At 33.5% G+C, this 21,590-nt stretch overlaps 3 protein-coding genes across 7 annotated transcripts; 2 read left to right on the top strand and 1 right to left on the bottom strand.

Annotated features, from left to right (window-relative positions):
* Window positions 1–1,899: 1,899 nt before the first annotated feature.
* LOC118746071 (coiled-coil domain-containing protein 102A-like) lies at window positions 1,900–17,553 on the bottom strand. 5 transcript variants are annotated; one of them, XM_036479824.1, is made up of 12 exons: window positions 17,194–17,553; window positions 17,008–17,118; window positions 16,682–16,875; window positions 16,475–16,559; window positions 16,280–16,370; window positions 16,074–16,224; window positions 15,700–15,793; window positions 15,506–15,637; window positions 15,125–15,439; window positions 3,631–3,797; window positions 2,559–3,414; window positions 1,900–2,088 (listed from the first exon to the last, which is right to left on the bottom strand). In XM_036479824.1, the coding sequence occupies exons 1-12, from the start codon at window positions 17,281–17,283 to the stop codon at window positions 2,080–2,082; spliced, it is 2,295 nt and encodes a 764-aa protein (XP_036335717.1). In that variant the 5' UTR covers window positions 17,284–17,553; the 3' UTR covers window positions 1,900–2,079. The 5 variants fall into 5 exon arrangements, with proteins under 5 accessions (XP_036335717.1, XP_036335716.1, XP_036335715.1 ...); XM_036479823.1 differs by having other exon boundaries at window positions 16,074–16,212; window positions 16,454–16,559; XM_036479822.1 differs by having other exon boundaries at window positions 16,454–16,559; window positions 17,194–17,552.
* On the top strand, window positions 12,869–14,983 carry LOC118746073 (glutaryl-CoA dehydrogenase, mitochondrial-like). Its single transcript, XM_036479827.1, has 2 exons — window positions 12,869–13,655; window positions 14,034–14,983. The coding sequence occupies exons 1-2, from the start codon at window positions 13,172–13,174 to the stop codon at window positions 14,825–14,827; spliced, it is 1,278 nt and encodes a 425-aa protein (XP_036335720.1). The 5' UTR covers window positions 12,869–13,171; the 3' UTR covers window positions 14,828–14,983.
* Window positions 17,554–18,012: 459 nt separating the features above from the next.
* On the top strand, window positions 18,013–19,565 carry LOC118746075 (40S ribosomal protein S3a-like). Its single transcript, XM_036479829.1, has 2 exons — window positions 18,013–18,385; window positions 18,997–19,565. The coding sequence occupies exons 1-2, from the start codon at window positions 18,045–18,047 to the stop codon at window positions 19,460–19,462; spliced, it is 807 nt and encodes a 268-aa protein (XP_036335722.1). The 5' UTR covers window positions 18,013–18,044; the 3' UTR covers window positions 19,463–19,565.
* Window positions 19,566–21,590: the final 2,025 nt, after the last annotated feature.

Genomic DNA, 21,590 nt, shown 5'->3' on the forward strand with positions numbered 1-21,590 from the left:
CTTCTCAATCTTCAAATCATTACGAAGTATCAAGGTGAGTAAAACCCGATATAATGTACATATGTACATATGTATAGCGCTTTGGGGTGTACTCGTATGTGGCTAATCACATATGTACTATCTGACCTTTGACCTATAATATGTAAAGAATAGAAAAAAAACTTGTTTTCCATTAACAGGTAATTAAATTATAGCGTTCGCTAGCTACTATTTTCTAAGTGTCGCTATAGGATAAGTCGAGGAAAGCCGATGAGAGTTAAAATTTAAAAAATTGTAGGTACAAAAGAGGGGAGGATCAGTTTAAATAAAATAAAAAAGTAAAAAGTTGCCAAAAATGTTGTTACCTGACAATTTTATTACCAACAATTGTTATCGTTTCTTAAAACCCCAATTCTAGATGCATTGGTAAGCTGTCAATCCATATATATATTTCTATAGCAAATTAGCTATGGCTTTTTGAAGAGATTCGGGTGTTGCATATTTCAAGGGGCAGTATCTTGTTACCAGCTTATAAGGTGACAAGAGTGCGCAGAAAACGAAAATTATTTAATTATAATTGACAGAATAGATTTGTAAATATCTCGATTAAGACATTGAAAAAGCAATAGAAAATACTTCGACTTTGAGTTAAATTACAGGCTCTATGTTACAAACTCGAATATTTAGTTTAAGTATTCGCGAATGTAATTCCGTTGTGAATACATAGCCCAATAAATAGAATTAAAATAGAGCCAATGGCAACTTCGAGTTGAGTGGTTGCGTGGTGTAAGTCTAAATCTCGTAGGGGAGTTCGTAGAGACGCTCTCTGATAGCCCTAGAAGAGGAGAACAACGGTTAACATAGAAGCTCAATTAAACACTCTCTGGTGGCTGAGACCGCGTCGAGATGTAAAAGTTAAACACTAGTGACGAGGGGACACACCGCCGCACAGTGGGTTGCTGTGGACAAATCAATTTTGAAAGCCCAAATATGAACCGATTTGAAGTTTCGTTTTTTTTTTTTTTAATAAAAGATAATTAAATTTCGCGTCATTTCATGTTTGAATACTCCCACTTTTTCGAAAATACTTGAAATTAATTTCAAATACCTGCAATTATTTAAACAACAATTCATAAACATTTTTCCATAGGAAACATTTAATTAAAAAATACTTTTAATTTGCCATCTATACTGATATATTTATATTTTGAAAGCCGTTTCACACATTAGAATGTGTATGTGGTGTGAAAACTTCAGTTTGTATGGGAGGTGCCACGCCGCCTTGATATATCGAAGTTATTATTCTTCTATTATCATCCTTTCAGGGGATACCCAAAATTTCAATAATATCGGTACTGTTGTTCTCGAGTGGTTCAGATTCATTTCTTCACTTAAGAATAATGACGCTGATTTTCAGCAAAAATGTTCTATGGACGCTACTATCCAACGCCTATAGAGAATTGCTCGGTGATTCCGAAAATCGACATAATTTTTTTTTCTATCGATAACTTTTTGAGATATTTGCAGTTTACCGCTGTATGGCCTTTTAAATTTTATAGATAATCATTTTTTTCAGTGGAAAAATAAAACTATAATAATCATTATATAAAAAAAAAAATCAATGAATAATGGTTCGGTTAACGGTTCAGTTAATTGGTAGAAAAAAGCAGTTAATCCGGTTCAATTCCCGGACGGTTTCAAACCGGTTCACGTCCCTGATTATCATTAATGTGGGCTAAAGCATGGAAGCCAGACGTGTCATTGGAATGGTTTTTTGTAAAATATGATCCATGGTATGGCTAGCTCGTTGCATATATTCGATAAAATAACGAAACAGTAAGTATTAATGTAGTACATCTTAAAGCTAAATGTATATTTAGGTATACATATGTATGCATATATTGTATGTATGTATGTATATAGTCGAAATTGGAATACTTTTTTTCTTATTACCTAAAAAATACATATGCATATGTATTTGTATAATATACGTATTGTAAAATAATCATTTAAGATCAGATCAAATTATTGACGATTTAAATGCCCTCGTCACTGTTGCCTTCAGTTTCATCGTCCAGCAATAAACTCGTTGAACCGTAATTACGGTGTCTGTGAAATTAAATTGAAATTTATGTAGTGATGCGTCTATAAATGCTTGTATACTCTATTTTATAAATCAAGCGTTTTGTATAATTAGTAAAAAGTAAATGAAAACTTTTTAGTTAGCTGTGGTGGAAATAAACAAATAAGGAATATAATTAAAAATAAAACATTTACGAATACATATTCCTTAAACTGTAAGCATTAAAAACGAATTTGAATACATGCACGCCTAATTTACTGCTATTTGAATATAATGAGTATTTTTGTTATGAAAATAAACTTAAACTATACTTACGTATATATATACACATAAACAGAAAGAGTTGTAACTAAAGTTTGTTAATAAACATCATTAGTGTTATCACAAAAAAAAAAATCGAAAATTGGCAAAATATTGAGGCATTAGTAAAATTCTCATTCAAATGCAATCAGAAATTAAGAACAATTTGCGAATTTTCCACTTTTTCATTGCTTACCTCGTCGTCGGACACCTTGAGTCCATCTAAATTAATACTGTTTCTTGCATAACTACCACCAACACTACCTCCAGTGCCACTACAAGCATCTTTTCTAGTATATTGGCCAGTGTTAGTGGCACTAGCAGTGCCACCAATGCCAACTACACCTGCTACACCAACACTGCCACCACCAGACGTCGAAGAATGCGAATGATCATCATTAAATAATTGGCGATTTATCTCATCTTTAGTTATATTAGGATTTGAATTCGAAGTCGCATTGGAATTCGAATTCAAACTCGCACTGCCATTACCACCTCCACCTCCACCACCGCCCAAGCTCATGCCAGAGCTGTTGGTGGTTTTTAGTGGCAATGCCAGATTGGAGCGATTACCGCCAATCGGCTGCTGTTGTAGTAGTTGTTGTTGTTGTTGTTGGCCAGTTGGAGCCCCAGCAAATCTACCCGATGATCGTTCACGTTGCTCGCGCTGGTGGTGATGATGTTGGTGCTGTAGATGCGATGGATTATCAAATTTTTGTTTGGCACGCTCAAATTCGAGATTTCGCGACTTGGATTCAAATATATTCTCTTCCAAGTGTGATGGTTTAGCATCGAAAAAAGTGCTTGTTTGTTGCATCAAAGTACGTTCAGTGTGACTTGAACGTTTCGGAATGCCCGCTTCGACGCTGCCACCTCCTCCATTTGGCAAACTACTACCCGCATTATGACTATGACGACTACCAGCTGGTTGATCATCGAAAATCTGACGTAAATCATTTATGTTGGGCAAGCATTCGCTGGGAATTTCTACAGCGATCTTGTTGCGCAATTGCACACCGCCGACAGTGCGCATCGGAGGACTAGGTGCACGCCTTACATTTATATTTTTTACATGTATGAATATGAATGTTTGTTAAATGAGTGAGTAGTTAGTGAGCGTTTCGATTTAGAAGGAGCAGCAATTCCAAAGGTTAATAGAAAATGTCACAGATTTGATCATTGTTAATTCACAGTAAATAACAAAAGTACCAGAATTACGACTTCAGAGTGAATATGGTGAATATCAAGTTTGAGGAAATGCGACTAACCTTGTTTGTAAATGTTGTATTTGCACTTGCAGTCCTTCAGTTTGACCAACCAATTCGTCGTTGGTGCGTTGTAAGCGACGTACTTGATTCACAGCCGAGTCTAATTCGTCCTCAGCGCCGGCTAATTCACGTTTCAATTCTTCCACACGTTGACGGAGGCGCTTTACCTAAAATAGTCGGTGAGTTTTTATTATTATTAAATTCAAATCAACCAAGCATCATTTTTATCGAGCAACAATTTTGGTACCAGATATCACAACTGCTTATACATATGTTTATATGTATGTACAGTATCGGTCATATCTATAGCACGACATTTCAAAGTGATATTGTGTGCCACTTGTGTTTATTTATTTATTTTTAGGAATTTTCAATTAAAATATAGTTCTTTTTAATATTTTTATTGAGCTTTGTACCACGATTGTTTATTAGGAAAAATTGAAAAAAGCAACAAAGTCTAAGCGGTAGAAGTTATAGCAGCTATTTCGGAGATCACCACATCTCCTCATCAGATTTCTTATTTTTCTAGACTTCAGCAGGGATAAAATATAGTTCATTCTCAGACAAACCCCTATATAAACACAAGTTTAACAATTTGTAGAAAACTACAAAAAAGTGCCACAAATTTTCACCTAAATTTCAAACTTTTTTCTCGGAAATGTGTTAGTAGAGGACTATAGCGTCAATGCAGAATTATATCGTGCATATGTATGTATATATCGCTCATTCGCTAAAAGACTGCCATAATTCAAAAAAAGGAAATTTTGGAGCAAATGTTGAAGAAATTAAGAATGGAAAAAATTTCCATTATCCAAAAATCTGAGTAAAGCGGCCAAGTTTTTTTCTCTTAAAATTTTGAAAATTCATCATTTTTTTGGCCTATATTTTCCTTGTATGCCATTTTCAACAATTAGAGGCCAAGAAACGATAACTTTTCAAAATTTAGAAAAAAAAGTTTGGCCACGCAAACTTTTTTCTCGAGAACACAAATTTATCTAGTGTATCTGAGTATGAGGCATTGTTCGTATGGTCAACAGCTATCAAACCTGATATATGCGCACTCTAGTTTTTTTTGTGTTTAACAGTTTTATACTCAATATAAAAATTGTAAACAAGGTCCCCTACGGAGTAAGAAATGTTCATTAGAAAGCACAGCCACGAGAGATATAAAACGCATACATACAATGTGAAAAAGTAATTTCTCCGTTTTTCGAAGTTAGCCTCCGAAATCGAGATATGGGCCTTCGAAGTTTGACAAAAAATTATTTTTAATTATTGCATGTAAAAAGCAAAAAAAGTAAAAATACAGACGTAGTCCGCCTTTTCCTCTTATTTATATGGTACATACATTTTTTTGTTAAAACTTATATTACAGGTGCTATAACGGCTCAAAGGTCAGATGTTCGAAAAATTAAAAACTTAATATTTCAGAAAATTTTTAACTGATCTTTAAAAAATTCGTATCGTTGTAAAAGCGATTAAACCCCCTTTCTCCTAATATGTATATTTGTATACTTCGTGAATAAAAATTTCAGAAAAAACACTTAAAAGGAAAAAAATAACTTTTTTTATCAAAAAATATTTTAAACAAAAAAATTACCCACCGATAAAAAAAAATTGGCATCGTTGTTAAGGCGATTAAACCCCCTTTCGTATAATATGCATATTTGTATACCTCGTATATAAAAATTGAAAAAAAACATTCAAAAGGGAAAAATACTAAATTTTTCTTATAAAAAAAATTTACAAAAATATTACTAATTAGTAATACAATTGAATACCTTATTTAAATAAAACAATTAATTTATAGTATTTTACAGGTCTATTCGGCGCTAGTAATAAATAGTTAGTAACCTGTAAATAAAGTTCCTGCCAATTTTTAAACCCTTTTTGCATTCTCTGTACTCTTGAAACCGGTAAATTTTGTTACCATCTCATAAGCTGGTAACAAAGTATTGCCCCGTGAAATATGCAATGCCAGAATCTGCACAATTCTTCATAGTTGAATTGCTGAATATTTTAACTGCATCACCAACGAACCTAGAATCGCGGTGACAAGAACTGGTAACATTTTTTGGTAATAAAATTTTCCGGTTACAAAATCTTCGGTAACGTGCAGAATAGACTTGTAAAGCGTTAATTCGTTCTTGTTCGCCCACAGTCCTGTTAAAAATTAAGCAAAAGTATATGTAACATGCATATATAAATATAAAAACTCCATGGTTTTTTATTTTTTACATAACAGGTTATATATAAAATTTAAAGATAATTTTCTGTTTTATTTAAGTGAAGTATTCAATTGAATTACTAATTAGTAATTTTTTTGTTTAAAATATTTTTTATAAGTAAACTATTAGTATTTTTTTCCTTTTAAGTGTTTTTCTCAAATTTTTATATATGAAGTACACAAATATACATATCAGAAACAAGGGAGTTTAATCGCCTTTACAACGGTACCAATTGTTTAAAAATCGGTTGGTAATTTTTTTGTTTAAAATATTTTTTTTTTATAAAAAAGTTTTTTCCTTTAAATGTGGTTTTTCTCAAACTTTATACACGAAGTATACAAATAAGCATCTCAGAAGAAAGGGGTTTAATCGTATTCACAACGATACCAATTTTTTAAAAATCGGTTAGTATTTTTTTTATTGAAATACTTTTTTTTTTATAAGAAAATGTTTAAATGTGTTTTTTTTTATTTTTATAGTATATACTAAGTGTAATATTGGTAGTTTATTAGTAAAATATTAGTATTTTTTCCTTTTAAGTGTTTTCCTCAATTTATTATGTACGAAGTACACAAATATACATATCAGAAAAAAAGGGAGTTTAATCGCCTTTACAACGATACCAATCTTTTAAAAATCGGTGAGTAATTTTTTTGTTTAAAATATTTTTTTTTGTAAAAAAAGGTATTTTTTCTTTCAAATGTGTTTTTTCTCAAATTTTTATATACGAAGTATACAAATATGCATCTCAGAAAAAAGGGATCTAATTGCCTTTACAACGATACCACTTTTTTAAAAATCGGTTAGTATTTTTTTTATTCAAATATTTTTTTTTTTTAAAAAGGTATTTTTTCATTCCAATGTGTTTTTTCTAAAATTTTTATATACGAAGTATACAAATATGCAATATCAAAAGAAATGGAGTTTAGTCGCCTTTACAACGGTACCAATTGTTTAAAAATCGGTTAGTAATTTTTTTGTTTAAAATATTTGTTTTTAATAAAAAGGTTATTTTTTCCTTTAAATGTGGTTTTTCTCAAATTTACGATATGAATCTTTTAAAAATCGGTTCAAAATTTTCTATAATATTAAGTTTTTAATTTTTCAAAGAACTTTGACCCCTTGTAGCATCTGTAATATAAGTTTGCTCAAAAGAAGTTATATACCATTTAAATAAGAGCAAAAGGAGGACTACGTCTATATTTTAATGTTTGTAGTTATTTATATACAATAATTAAATATAATTTTTTTACCAAAGGTCCTATTTCGAACTTCGAAATTCTCGATTTCGGAGGCTAACTTCGAAGAACGAAGAAATTACTTAAAAAAAAAATTGCTTTGGTCCGATACCCAGAAAAAAAGTTTGATTCTCTTTTTTAATAAAAAAAAAATACCAATAATATATTTAGTTATTACAAAGTCTATTAGAATTAGAAGCCACAGATCAAATCCGCTAAGAATAAAAATTGTTTACAAAAAAAAAATTTTTCAATTAAAGAACAAGAAAATCGAAAGCGCTTATTGAGATTTCAATCAAAGTGACGACGAAAGATTCAGAAAGCCGGTTGATATACTTGTAGTCGGATAAGTTGTGCATGTTTAAAGGCCCGTCCACATACAACTTTGGCGTTGCGTTGGCGCTGGCGTCGCTTTGACAGCAGCGCGAGTAACGCCCGTGCTTGCTACAATGAACGCGTAGCAGAGAATACTTTGGTCACTAAATTAACACACTAGCGGCAGATAAATAAAAAATTTACATCAATAATTGCATTAAAAACTATATTTCTTGCCCGGATTTAATTAAAAATGAAAATTAAATCACATAATTTTGATTATTTAGAACAGCTGACGAACGACGCACGCGAAAAGTTGAGAGTTGGCCATCTTTCTGCGTTGTGTTGGCGTTGGCGTTGCCCAACTTTGGTTATATGGAGACTTTCATATAAATGCATGTATTCATAGTCAGCTGTCGAAGCGACGCCAACGCCAACGCCACGCCAAAGTTGTATGTAAACGGGCCTTAAGTAAACTAAGACATGAGCTTGCAAAATTCAATAGGTAATAACTATTTAATACGTACAACCAAAACAGCTGCAAACTCATAATTAGCTGAGGCAAGCCAGAACTGACTAAAAATTTGTTTGAATGAGATGAGTTCCTTAAGTAAGCTAAGCGTAAACTGACGTCAATTATTAACTCAGTTATTCCAGATTCTTTTTATTCGAAATTCTCATTGCTCGAATAATTTGAGAAACTATAAATATGTATTTTTTCGTGGTTCATGTTTTGAGTATGGAAAATTTGGGTTTTAATCAGGGACCGTAAAGGTTATAAGTTATACAGCTAAAAATTTATATTAATTATTATTTTTATTTTGTATTTAACAAATAATACTTACATACATACATCATGAGTTTTATTTTTCGTTTACAGAATAATTATTATCTGATGAGTTTTATTTTTCGTTCAAGAAATAAAAATAATTTTTATTTCTTATTCCTCATTTATTTATTTTTATTTCTCATTCAAATATTAAAAGTTATTTGGTAAGGGCTGAAGCTTTATTTGTATTTTTTTTTTTTTTGTTTGAGCGATTGAGTTTTACATTGTGAAAGAAAAATAACACTCACAAAAAAACTTTTATTTTTTGAATGAAAAATAAAACTCACCAGGTAGTTTTTATTCCTTGAAAAAAAAATTATATAAAACTCATCAGATAACCATTATTTTGTGAACGAAAAATAAAACAACAAATAACAATTATTTTGTGAACGTAAAATTAAAACTATTAAATAAAGGTTTATAGCGTGTATATTAAATTTCCCCAAAAAGTTAAGCAATTCCCCCATAAAGTTGAAATTCTACCAAAATAGGGAATTCTACCCCAATTGGCATCCCTGGTAAATATGTACGGTCGTGGACATTTATTTAACTGATAAGAACTTTACATCAGTGTTGCCATTTTGGCTCTTTTGAAGCTAGATTTAGCTCTTTATTTTTGTATTTAGCTCCAACCTCTTTTTTTTTGGCTCTTTTGAAAACTATCTAGCACTTTTTTGGTCCAGAATATTTTAATTGTATTTGGTAATATATTAAAATTAAAAATCTGTTATTTCAAGTGCTGACTAAAATTCATTTGGCTTTGGTGATCTCAGGCTATTTTCAATACCTTCATGTTATTCTTTTTCGATGAATACCTAGAAAACGACCATTCCTAATGCAAATGGCGTGTAAGCAAAGGGAAAACGGGCAAGTAAGTAGATTAGTTTCTACCATGTGCGCGTAAGTTTTCGTTGTAAAAGATGTTTTCAGCATTTATATTCATAGAATTCGTAATTTTTTTTATAAAATTTCGGAAAATGTAAAAGCAACTTTACGTCAAAAAATTAACAACTTAATAAAAAAATAGCTCTTCATTTTAGCTACTATTACTATTATTTAGCTCTTTTTTTCAACCGATTTAGCTCCAAACGAAATTATTTTTCTGGCAACACAGATACATACAAACCTAGGTGTATTAAAGTATAAAGTGAGAATTAAATCATATTCTACCGAATGACCACGATCAACGAATGCCTCCAAACATCTACATATGTATGTAAATGTGTAAATATGTATGAATGAATACTTGTATTAACCCAGTCGGATAATTTGCAGTGTTTTTCGACGTCATAAAATTTATGGACTACGTATGGGGAAAAATAATATGTATGAAATTAATTTGAGTAGGTTTCCACACACTAGGGTGGTCCAAACATGCATGTGAAAAAGCAAAGCCGGACTGTACTGCGAAAAAATTATACTCCTGTTTTTTACTTTGAAATCATATTTAGAGGTCGCTCAAAGCGCTCAAAGTTTTACATATTTTTTATCAGGAAAAAAACATTTTTCGTGGAAATGGTATAGAATTCTTGAAAGTCACTATTTTCCGATCAGAAAACTCTGTTTCTCTTCTCGCCCCAGTGGGAAAATAGGAATCCATTACCTTTTTCTACCAAGAAAATATTAACAACTACGGTTGAACGAAAAGATACATCGCAATGTAAGCGAGCGGAGGATGTGTAGCTCTGAAGCAACAAACAAAACAAAAAGTTTGAAAACTAACTCAAATATGTTTTTTGTTGACGTTATCTCAACAGCTGCTGTAGCCGAATGGATGCGTGTTCGACTGCCGTGTTGTTGGTCACGGGTTCAAAACCTGTGGCACGCATATTATTTTTAATTTTTATTTTTTTATTCTATTTATAGTTTCGCAAAGCGACATGCGACGCATTACTTTCGTATGACATCGCTTGCATCTTTTCGTGCGTAGGTCATAGGGGCTCTATCCATTGCTTTTTGCTTTTCTATAGATTGCCTTTTGCCACTGGGGTACACTAAGCGCACATGTGGTAGTATGCCCTCTAGGAAAAGCTTTAGTTACATACATTAGAGACATTTGAAAATCAAGCTTTAGATGTTTAATAATGATCCATTTTTTTGGATATATGTATGTATATATGTAGCTATGTACATACATATCGTTACCTTAATTCACAAAAGCCTTAACCAACACTTTTTTTGGGACCGCGTTTTTCACAGATTTTAGTTGCTTGTATTAAAATGCACCTTCAGTAAAAATTTTAAAGTGTTAGTACCAAAAAGAACGGAGTTACATGCCACTTTTTAAAAAGGTAAATTTATGCTCTGAAATCGTTAACCGACGTAAAAATTTGTGCAGAAAACGAAACTGCTTTCAGGCTCTTCAAAAACTATTATTTTTTCTTATTTTGGCATTTTTGTATAATATTTTCCAGAATGTCACTTTTTTAAAAGTAAGTAAAAGGATTGAATAAGTTTAGAAAAAGTATATTATCCGATAAGCATTGTACTGATTTTCAACATTAAATGCATGCTTTTGAAACATTTGCCTATCACTTTGAATCTCATTTATCACATAAGCTAATGTTGAAGTTTTTTCCACCTTCTTCATGACATCTTTCATGGTTTCATGACGGTTCTTCTTGGGAGGCAGGTTTTTGTTTAATCTTTCGATCAACAACTTTTTGGACTTCTTAACCGCAATACACTTGGGCAAGCAAAGCAACTACTGTTATTATCACGGCAAAATTAAAAAGTGACATTCAGGAAAATTCGGAGGGACAATGTTATAATAGAAAGCCACGCTTATGTTGATAAAATTTTCCAGGTAAAAATATAATAAAACAATAAAAGTTAAGGTGGTCATTCACAAACAGTAACGCCTTTTTTCATTGTTTAAACTTTTGTTCATGCTGATTATCGAATAACCTGAGCGGGGACAAATATTTTTATATGGAGTACGTAAAATATATCAAAGAAATACCGTTCGCAAAAGAAAACAAAACGGCTTACAGTAATAAAAAAACAACTTTGTTGGTGGCTTATTATTTGGATCGTTTAATTCTGTTTCTGACTTTTCGTTTCGCCACCATAAAAAAATTTAATAAGGCTCCCTTGGCCCTTAAAAACTTAACTTAGGGCGTGTGTGAACCGGTAACAAAGTTCTATGGGGAAAGCTGTTGAATAATATTTTTACTATGGTGCGACAGTTTTGCCAATCTGCTGTGTGAAATGAAATCTTTTTTGACAGCAGTAAATTTTTGATAACCGCAGATTTATGAGGAATAAAATATTATATTTTGAATTGAAATTAATATTTTAAGAAAACATCTACCATCGTTGATTGCAATTCATCAATTTAAGCTTTTATTAAACGAAAAATTACTCACATCAACAATCTTTGCGATTGTCAAAATTTTCTATGCATTTGTCAAACATTTCAGTAGCCTCATGAGCTACTGAAATTTTATTCACCTCATAGTTGTCAAGAATTTACTCGCCGCGAACTTTGTTACCGATTCACACACGCTCTTAGAAATCAAAAATCTATTATTTTCGAGTTTCTGAGTGAAGTTGCTTTTTTTTTGGTAACTATATACACGTGCAGCTCATTTGCCAGATATACCATTTTCAAGTCAAGTTTTGCATAACCGAGCCTTTAGGGCCTTTGTCAATTAAGGTAATTATATATAGGTGACAATTGACTCTGCGAAAATAAGCCCATAAAGTCAGTTTTTGTTGAATAGAAATTAGATAGTAGCCTGCTGAATTCCTTATGGATATGTTTATTGTTATTCTATCATATTCTACTATTTTTTTTTTGTCGGGTTAAAACAGTATTTATATTGCAGTAGAAATAATGTTATTATACAACTGACCTCGAAATTTGGGCAAATGGCAAAAGCTATTCACAATCTTTTCTGAACGCATAGAAAAGTTCAAAAATACACAACTCAAAACTCTGATCCGAAAATGTAATTGCTTGTGGATCGCAGAGATTCAACTCAGTTAATACAAAAACAGATATAACAGTAGTTTTCTAGTTGAAGAATATAAACATGAATAAAAAAAAATTGCATTAATTGGAGATAATAAATCTTACGAATTAATTTATGCGAAAAATCGATCTACATTTTTTTTTTTAATTGTGCACCTTTTGAAGAACGTGTGCGATATGTAAGTTCTGAGTCAATTAATTCACCAAGCAAGCTTTTCTCTGCAGGGCATGCACATAGTATGCACATACATATGTATGTACACAAGCATATGCATAGCTCATTTACTAACAGACTGTCACAAGTCAAAAAATGCGAATTTTCAAAAAACACGTTTAAAGTTTTCAATTGACACTATCCCCGCAGAAAATGAAGATTTGTATATTACAGAATCACACAGAACATACACAAGATTTTAGCATGCAACTTTTACACAATATGATGTAAGATATAGCGATTAATTCATTCAATTCATTATCTTAAAAATACCCTTTTCTGAATTGTGGCAGTCATTCAGTAAACGAGCGATATATTTTAAAAAGGCACTAAACAATCGTGGCCGATAATACCATTTGGAGAGCAATTCTCTCTTTTCCTACTACATACTTACATATGTACATATGTAAGGTATATGCAAAATAAAACTAATAAAATTTAAGATAATGTTTATGAGCATAGTGATTTTCTAAAGAGAATCGAAAAATATTCTTGTGATTGCATGAAACACACTTCATTCAGCATACGTACATTTGTTTGTATAGTACATTAATAGACAACAAAGATTTGAAAAAATATTCCTGTAATCTTCAAGCGAACAGTTGTAGAAGAGCACGCAAGTGGGCCGGACTTATAGGAAATAAGCATTTCTTTTGTATGTGCAACGAAACATAATTTAATCATTTTAAGTAGTTTAATAAATCATAGAAGATCTTGAGCTGATAAAAACAAGAGTTCACAATGATTGCGAAACGGATCCTATCAACACTACGACAAACACCCCAGCTCTACACCGCGGCTGTTAACACCAAAAAATTCGCAACCACAATAGAGCCACCAAAGTTCGATTGGCAAGATCCACTCAATTTGGAATCGCAACTAACCGAAGATGAGATCGCTATGCGTGACGCATTCCGTAGTTACTGCCAAGCAAGCTTGTTGCCGCGCATCACAGACGCCAATCGCAATGAGGTGTTCCACAAGGAAATTATGGAGGAAATTGGCAGCTTTGGTGCTTTGGGTTGCACTCTAAACGGCTATGGGTGTGCAGGTGTGTCAAATGTCGCTTATGGTTTATTGGCCAGAGAGATAGAACGTGTAGATTCAGCTTATCGCTCTGCCTTGAGCGTGCAAAGTTCTCTGGCGATGGGAGCTATTTTTGATTATGGCTCTGCTGTGCAAAAGGAAACCTATCTGCCTCGTATGGCTCAGGGCAAAATAATTGGTAAGTAGCAAACGATTTTTATTTATTTATTTTTTTTAATAAATGTATGCAGAGGGATATTATAGTTGTTCTTTTGTAAACTGATATTTAAAAATTTCTGATAAGAAGCTTCGGCGGATGTAGATCAAGATTATTGTTTAGAATGTACACAAGAAGACTTAGATCGCTAAAAATAACATGTGTACGCCATTGGCAGCTTAACTGCTTCAATATCATGTTGTGCTTCTTAACGTTATCCTAAAAATGGAGGTGTCAGAGGTTTTAGGTCGCTTTTTATGAGAAGTACTTTCATGGCAGAAATGCAAGATTAGATTACATTTTGAAAGTAGCTTCTGATTTCACAAAAACTAAAATATCTGCATTTGTTTTCGTTTACAGGAGCATTTGGTTTAACCGAACCAAATCACGGTAGTGATCCCGCCGGTATGGAAACCCGTGCGAAATATGATAGTGCCAGCAAATCATACATTCTGAATGGTTCCAAAACGTGGATCACAAATTCGCCGATAGCAGATGTTATCATTGTCTGGGCCAAGGGCGAAGATGGCAAAGTGCGTGGTTTCATAGTGGATCGATCACAATCTGGCAAGGGCTTATCTACACCCAAAATCGAAGGTAAATTCTCTTTGCGTGCCTCTACCACTGGCATGATCTTGATGGACGACTTACGTGTGCCAGAAGGAAATCTTTTACCAAATGTGGAGGGTTTTAAGGGTCCCTTCGGTTGCTTGAACAATGCACGCTATGGCATTGCATGGGGTGCTCTAGGAGCCGCCGAGGCATGCTTGGGAATAGCGCGGCAGTATACGTTGGATCGGAAGCAGTTTAAACGGCCGTTGGCCGCTAATCAATTGATACAAAAGAAATTTGCAGATGCGCTGACAGATATTGCGTTAGGTTTGCAAGCATGCTTGCAGGTAGGTCGTCTGAAAGATCGGAAACTGCACACTCCTGAAATGATTTCACTCATAAAACGAAATAATTCGGGTAAAGCGCTAGATATTGCTCGGAGTATGCGTGATGTTTTGGGCGGAAATGGAGTGTCCGATGAATACCATGTTATACGGCATTGCATGAATTTGGAAGCGGTTAACACGTATGAAGGCACTCACGACATCCATGCGCTTATTCTTGGACGCGCTATTACAGGCATAGCAGCGTTTGCCAATTGAAATACATAATAATAATTGAAATACATGTTATACATATTGTGCTGATGCTTGAGTTAGAATATTTTCTGAAAGCTGTTGTGTTGGTATTTAAATGCATTTATTTATACGGTCGTGTATTTTATAAAATAAGAGGAAAGACAGTAATATTAAGAAAAATAATTAGAGCAATTAATAAAATTAGAACCATAGGGTACAACATGTTTTAGACATTTTTTTTATCACATGAGATATTTTATAGGGATTCTTATGTATTGAACCGAATGCCTAGTTTTTATGATAAATGCCTTATGTACTCACCTCAGCTTCATATTGCTCTGCCCGCCGCACAGCATGTCCCAGTTCTGTATTAGTTTCAGCTAAAAGCTTTTTTAATTTGGAATGTGATAGTTTTATTTCACCTATTTCTTTATTTCGTTCCGATAGCTCTTGTTGAAGCGCACGCACTTCAACATCATTTGCCTGCATTGGACGCCCCTTGCGATCGGAACGCTCTTGGTAGTCGCGAACTTCAGCGCGTAATTTTTTGTTGTCGCGTTCCAATGCAAGTTTTTCGGTTTCGAGCCGTTCGCGTTTACCCCATTCAGAAGCATTTTCGGCTTGTAGCCGTTCCAACTGCGCAACAATTATTCAAAATTAGTTTATTTTAACGATATTTTAGTTATACTTCCAAAAATATACCTCTGTACGCAGCTCAGCCAAGCGTCTTTCAAGATTTTCGCGGGACGCAGTTTCTTCTTGCAACGAATTATTTATTATACGCATTTCGGCACGGTGTTGTTCCTGTAATGTGAGTAATTCACGTACAGCTTCCTGCAAAACGATTGGCTATTTAATTAAGGAATTTAATTTTATTTAATTTAATTAGTCATCACCTGCTTAGCAAGACGCATCTCTTCTTGACGTTCACGTACTTCCTGTAGTTCTAATGTTAACTTTTCGATTGTCTTATGTAAAATATTTTTTTCTCTGCAAATTTAAATAATGATTAAAAGTTAAGGATAACAAATAATATAAATCAATACATAAGGTCCTATACGACACTTTTTGAAAATGTGTTTCTACATATTCTGTTTATTTTATTCCAAGTACAACCCCATACTAAAATGCATAGCTTAAGCATCTTTAAAACAGCAATGTAGGGCTTCTATGTTAATTTCAAAAGTTATTTGCTTATGTAAAATTTCAAAATTTGTCAATAGGGCGTTTGCGTTGATGGTGGCGATATGTAGCTATAAAACAAACTCACTCTCTTTCTGCTTGCACCGTTTTCTTCGCTTCATCTAAACGTAATTGAAGCATCGAGATTTTTTGCAGTAAATAATCTTCATCGAAATCGTCTTTAGATAGCTGCTGAATCAGACGTTTTTCTTCGGCCAATACATCATCTAAATCGTTACCTTAGTAGATATACAATATTAAAGATTTTCATTTAAATACTCCACAAAAACCTACCCATGTCAGGAACACTTTTCGGTACGGCGCCTTTCAGCACATATTCCTCAATATCCAAATCTTTCATATCATTGCAAATGGCCTTGGTAACCTTAAAAAATAAACACATATACATATATATATACTTAAGTAAAATTATTTGAATATAGTATACATAAGTATATTCAAAATTACCAATCCATCTTCGCTGTTTACATTTTTTAAACCATCAGACGATATATCTGGCGAGCAGTTAGCATCACGTCCATTCGCCTCAGCATCTTCAGAAACATCGCACATACTAAAATGGAAACATGCATTTTAAATAAATATGGGCATAGGTACATTTGTATATATGTACATACTTATGTATGTTAATGTACACAATATTTAAAAAAAACAATCGAATTTTATTTTTCTTACCCTGCTTTATGAAATTGATCGGCGTGCTTCATCATAAGTGTATGAACCTTTTCCATTTCCTTTTTAAGTTGGGAGATCTGCATCTCGAGATCATTTTTCTCTCGCTTGTATGAATTCGCTTCCTTCATAGACATATCAAGGTTGGCGCGCAACTGCTTGGCTTCTTCTCGAGCTTTATTACGTTCGGTGCGTACCTGTATCGAAGAGTCTCATATTATTTGCACTGTACAAATTTTATATCGATTAAACAAATATTTGTTTATAAACGACGTATCGTGGCTATGGTAAGCGGTAAAGTATTTGCAAACCTCGTACAGGAAACCTACCTTACTCCATTTTTCGCGCCAATTGGCTGTGCAATCAGACCACCATTTCATAGTCTTTTCCATTTGGGCAGCTCGGGCCCTTGCTTCGTCCAGCTCGCGTTGCCTTTGAGCCTGAAAGGATTAACATATGAATATGTGAATAGAACTGGAATGCATGCATTGCTAAAATACAGAATAGCTTTTTACCTCGCGCGCTTCCCATTCTGTAGCATCGCCGAATCTTGGAGTTTCTGCGGCCCCACTTCGACGTGGTATTGGAGCAACACTTTGTGACATTTGTGAATTAACCAGTCCTCAGCCTAGTCCGGTTGGAGGTCAGAATAAGGTATGTTCTTATTTGCAACACAAAAACTATTTTTGGAGTCCTTTTAACAAAATAAGCACAATTTTTTACAGTCCTGCAATCCTCAGTTTTTGCAAAACTATCGTATTTGTTTTCGTTTGACTTTCGTAGTTTTCTTGTGGAGTATTGTGACGGTTTCTCATTGCACGATTCTTCGTAGCTGTTATCTTTATTCTGTTTTGCTGCGTTTTCCAAATTTTTTGCATTGCCTCTCATGGCATTTTAAATTATTGTGCTGCCATGTTGGCACAATATACTTTTATCGAAATCTTTTCGTACCTAAATATTCATAAATTAATAAAATCATTAAATAACGAAGCAAACATTGGTTCGTCAGATTCGCTCCAATATGCGATTCGTTTACCTTTAAAATTTCAGTGTAGCAGATAGTCAAACTATGTACCCTCAAATAGCAGGCAAGATGTTCAATTTTACGAATGAACAAATTGAAATTGGGTTCTTTAGGATTTTCTCAAGGGAATGAGCAGTTTCACCTTTGATTTTAAGGAGAACTAATTTAAAAAGTACTTGCACGTCTTATTGCGCCCAAATTCACAAATAGAATACTTGTATTACTGCATTACGATGGCAGCACGATTGGCAATTACACTTCAGTGGCAAAAATGGCGTATTTCCTGCTTTTGACATTACGACGTCAACGTGCTTCGATCTTTTTCCGCTTTGAGCTCTGAAGATGGCGGTCGGTAAAAATAAAGGTCTCTCCAAAGGAGGTAAAAAAGGTGGCAAGAAGAAGGTTGTGGATCCCTTCTCGCGCAAAGATTGGTATGATGTAAAAGCGCCAAACATGTTCGTGACCCGCCAGATCGGTAAAACTCTAGTAAACCGCACCCAGGGCCAGAAAATCGCCTCTGACTACTTGAAGGGTCGTGTATTCGAAGTATCGCTGGCCGATTTGCAGAACGACAACGATTCTGATCGCTCGTTCCGCAAGTTCCGCTTGATTGCTGAGGATGTTCAGGATCGCAATGTGCTCTGCAACTTCCACGGTATGGATTTGACCACGGATAAGTACAGGTGAGAAATTAAATGCGTTTAAAGTGGCTATTGATTATCACCAAAGTGAAGAAGCGAGATGTGTTTGTATGTGCATATGTTCATGCATCTCAAAGAATCGCTATAAAGATTGAGGTTAAATATTTTATTTTTTACGGACGTATAATTCAGACGAAACATCGCACAAATTTGTGTTTTGTCTCTACGATGCTCCAAGAACAAAATTAACTGCAAACGGCACCCTGAGGAACTGCTCTCTACGTTCCCATTTAGGGATTAGTTTGTAGACATTTTCAGTAATAAGCCCAAAAGGTGGTATTTTTTATCACCCTATTGCGAGTGTTGACTAGTAGTAGATAAACGACTAATGGATAATCGCTTTTCCATTGTATTGTGGATGTTCTCGTTCAATAAGCGACTGAATAGTATTACGTCGCTCATTCTTCTACAACTGGTTGTTGGTACACTCATTTATTGAACGAGTAAACGACATTGAAAATACCAAGGATATTCGACTAAAGAATCGATTATCTACTACTAGTTGACTCTCGCATTAGGGATATTTGTATTCATCTAGTGCATTTGTAAAGGTACAGGCAACCATCAGTACTTTTATACTTTTTTTATTTTAGGTCCATGGTCAAGAAATGGCAAACCCTTATCGAAGCGATCGTTGAAGCAAAGACTACTGACGGTTACATGTTACGTGTCTTCTGCATTGGCTTCACCGCCAAGGACCAGCAATCACAACGTAAAACTTGCTATGCTCAACAATCGCAAGTGCGTAATATCCGCTCCAAGATGACTGAAATCATCAGCAACGATGTAACCAGCTCAGACTTAAAGCAGTTGGTAAACAAGCTTGCTCTCGACTCCATTGCTAAGGATATAGAGAAGAAATGCCAACGGATCTACCCATTGCACGATGTTTACATACGCAAAGTTAAGGTCTTGAAAAAGCCACGATTTGATCTGTCCAAATTGTTGGAATTGCATGGTGATGGTGGTGGCAAAGGCACTGAAGCTGTCGTATCGGCAGAGGGTGCTGTTGTAGAAAGACCCGAGGGATACGAACCACCTGTACAGGAGTCTGTTTAAACAAATATTGAATTCAACCACATTCATTTTTTTTAATGTAGAAGATACAAAGGAAAGAAAACATGAACAAAACTCGCGGATGGGAGTTTTGCATAAAAAATAATATTGGCTTATATTTATTTGCTTATGTTGCAGTGATGGAAGGGAAGGCATTTCGTATATTCTTTTATCTTTTTCAGTTGCAGTCTACTACCCTACGCAGAGAGAACTGGATGAAATCACAATTGAGTTGCAAAGGTAAAATCAATTTTCTTTATACCTACATATGTATATGAAACAGATTTTCAAGTTTGTGCTAAATTAAATGATGTTCTCATTATTTTTCGTCGCTGATTTTGATAAACTGATGTCAAATGCTTGCTGATATAGCGCAAACTAGAAATAAATGCATTGTTCTGGTACAGTTAGTAATTGTTACTTCTTCTTTGTAGTGACTCTTGGGTTCTCGTTTGGTTATGCTGTGTTAAAAATTAAGGTGAATAATATTTAAAAATATGTGATGCTTTGTTTTTCTTGTGAAACTCGTGATGTACATCTTTTATTATTTGCTACTCTTGAAAGCACTTTGATGACATTAAATTCTGATTCGGTTCCACAAGAAATACAATGGAAATGGCATTCTAAATACTTTAATCATCTATACTTATAATTTTTTTTTTTTTCACAGATAGGATTTGTTGACAACTCATTTCGGTATTTAACTAAGCCTGTGGATTTTTATGAGTTTTCAAGGTTTGTATTAATATATTATTTTGCAGATTTTCCTTATATTTTCTCATGATGTATTCGAATTATTTGCTACTCTTGAAAAAACATTGATGTAAACTAAACTCTGATAAAAAAAACGTGAACTGCAATTTACTTTTAAAAGCTGAAAGAATACTGAAGTATTTCATTTGTTTACAGATAACAATCACATCGGGATAAATAAGAATTAGTGTCTGATAATGACCATATGGCGATAGGTAAGCAAGTGTCAAAACCTCTAACAATTACCAATATTTGATGATAACTTTTCTGTAACTTGAATCTACATATGTATATGTGAGTTTTACAAAATTAGATAGTAGAACTGATTTCAAGTGTATGTAATATATTTAGGGTTTCCCAATACATTAGTATTAATTACGCTTTTCTTTTGTTTGCAGGTTTGGATAAATTAATATGATGTCACCATGCTACTGGATGTTTTTTAAGGTAAGTAACTTATTTTATGCTAAATATTTATACTTATACTTTGACCCAGCTCGCTTTGATGTATAGTGAAGATAAATGTCCCAATAACCAACGCAAATTTAAATTTCTGAAATAATCCCTATTTCCTCTCAGACATAATACTAATCCCTTACGTTTTGTAATGTTAATAATGTCTATCGTCGTTTAAAGTACAAAACCGCGTATCAACAAAATGCAAAACCGCGTATGTGAGGTTGCATAAATTATTTTTTAGAGAGTAAAAACACTCGTATTTCAAAATGGTTCTCTTTTTTATAAAGCAATCGCATTTCTGGCTAGTATATTTCAGGTCGAATGAATAAGGATTGAGCCAAGAGCTTGTGTGAGCAAATCCAGTTTTTGGCAGCCAATGTCAGTTACGCGGTTTTGCGGAATGACGATACGTGGTTTTGTACTTTAAACGACGATATAATCTTGAAAAATATGAATAGAAAATAAAGCATCGCATAAATGCTATGTACATATGTATGATTGTATAATATCATGCGGCATACAATAAATTAAATACCATGCTTATTTGTTGCAGATTAGTGGATGCAAATTTGACAACAGGATATGGAAATGAAGGTGAATATATATATATTTTTTTTTTAACTTTTCATAAATGTAATTCTATGATGAAAACTTTTACCCAGCTCGCTTCGATATACAATGAAGAGAACTTGTTCCATTATCCAACGCAAATAATTTGCTGATGAATTAAACAAGTTTCATTATTGCTAAACTATATCAATCTTAACCATAATTTTAATGCATACATATTTCTGTTCTTTTTTTTTAGATTTCTACAAAGTGAGGTCACTGCGGAATTTTAGAAGTAAGTAGATATTAATTTTTTAACTGCATATGTAACACGTTTTTAATGATGATATATTTTCGGATTCCCCATCAT

The sequence above is a fragment of the Rhagoletis pomonella genome, unplaced genomic scaffold, assembly GCF_013731165.1.
Source record: "Rhagoletis pomonella isolate Grant_MI unplaced genomic scaffold, Rhpom_1.0 Rhpom_scaffold_00010, whole genome shotgun sequence".
Taxonomy (NCBI): Eukaryota; Metazoa; Arthropoda; class Insecta; order Diptera; family Tephritidae; genus Rhagoletis; species Rhagoletis pomonella.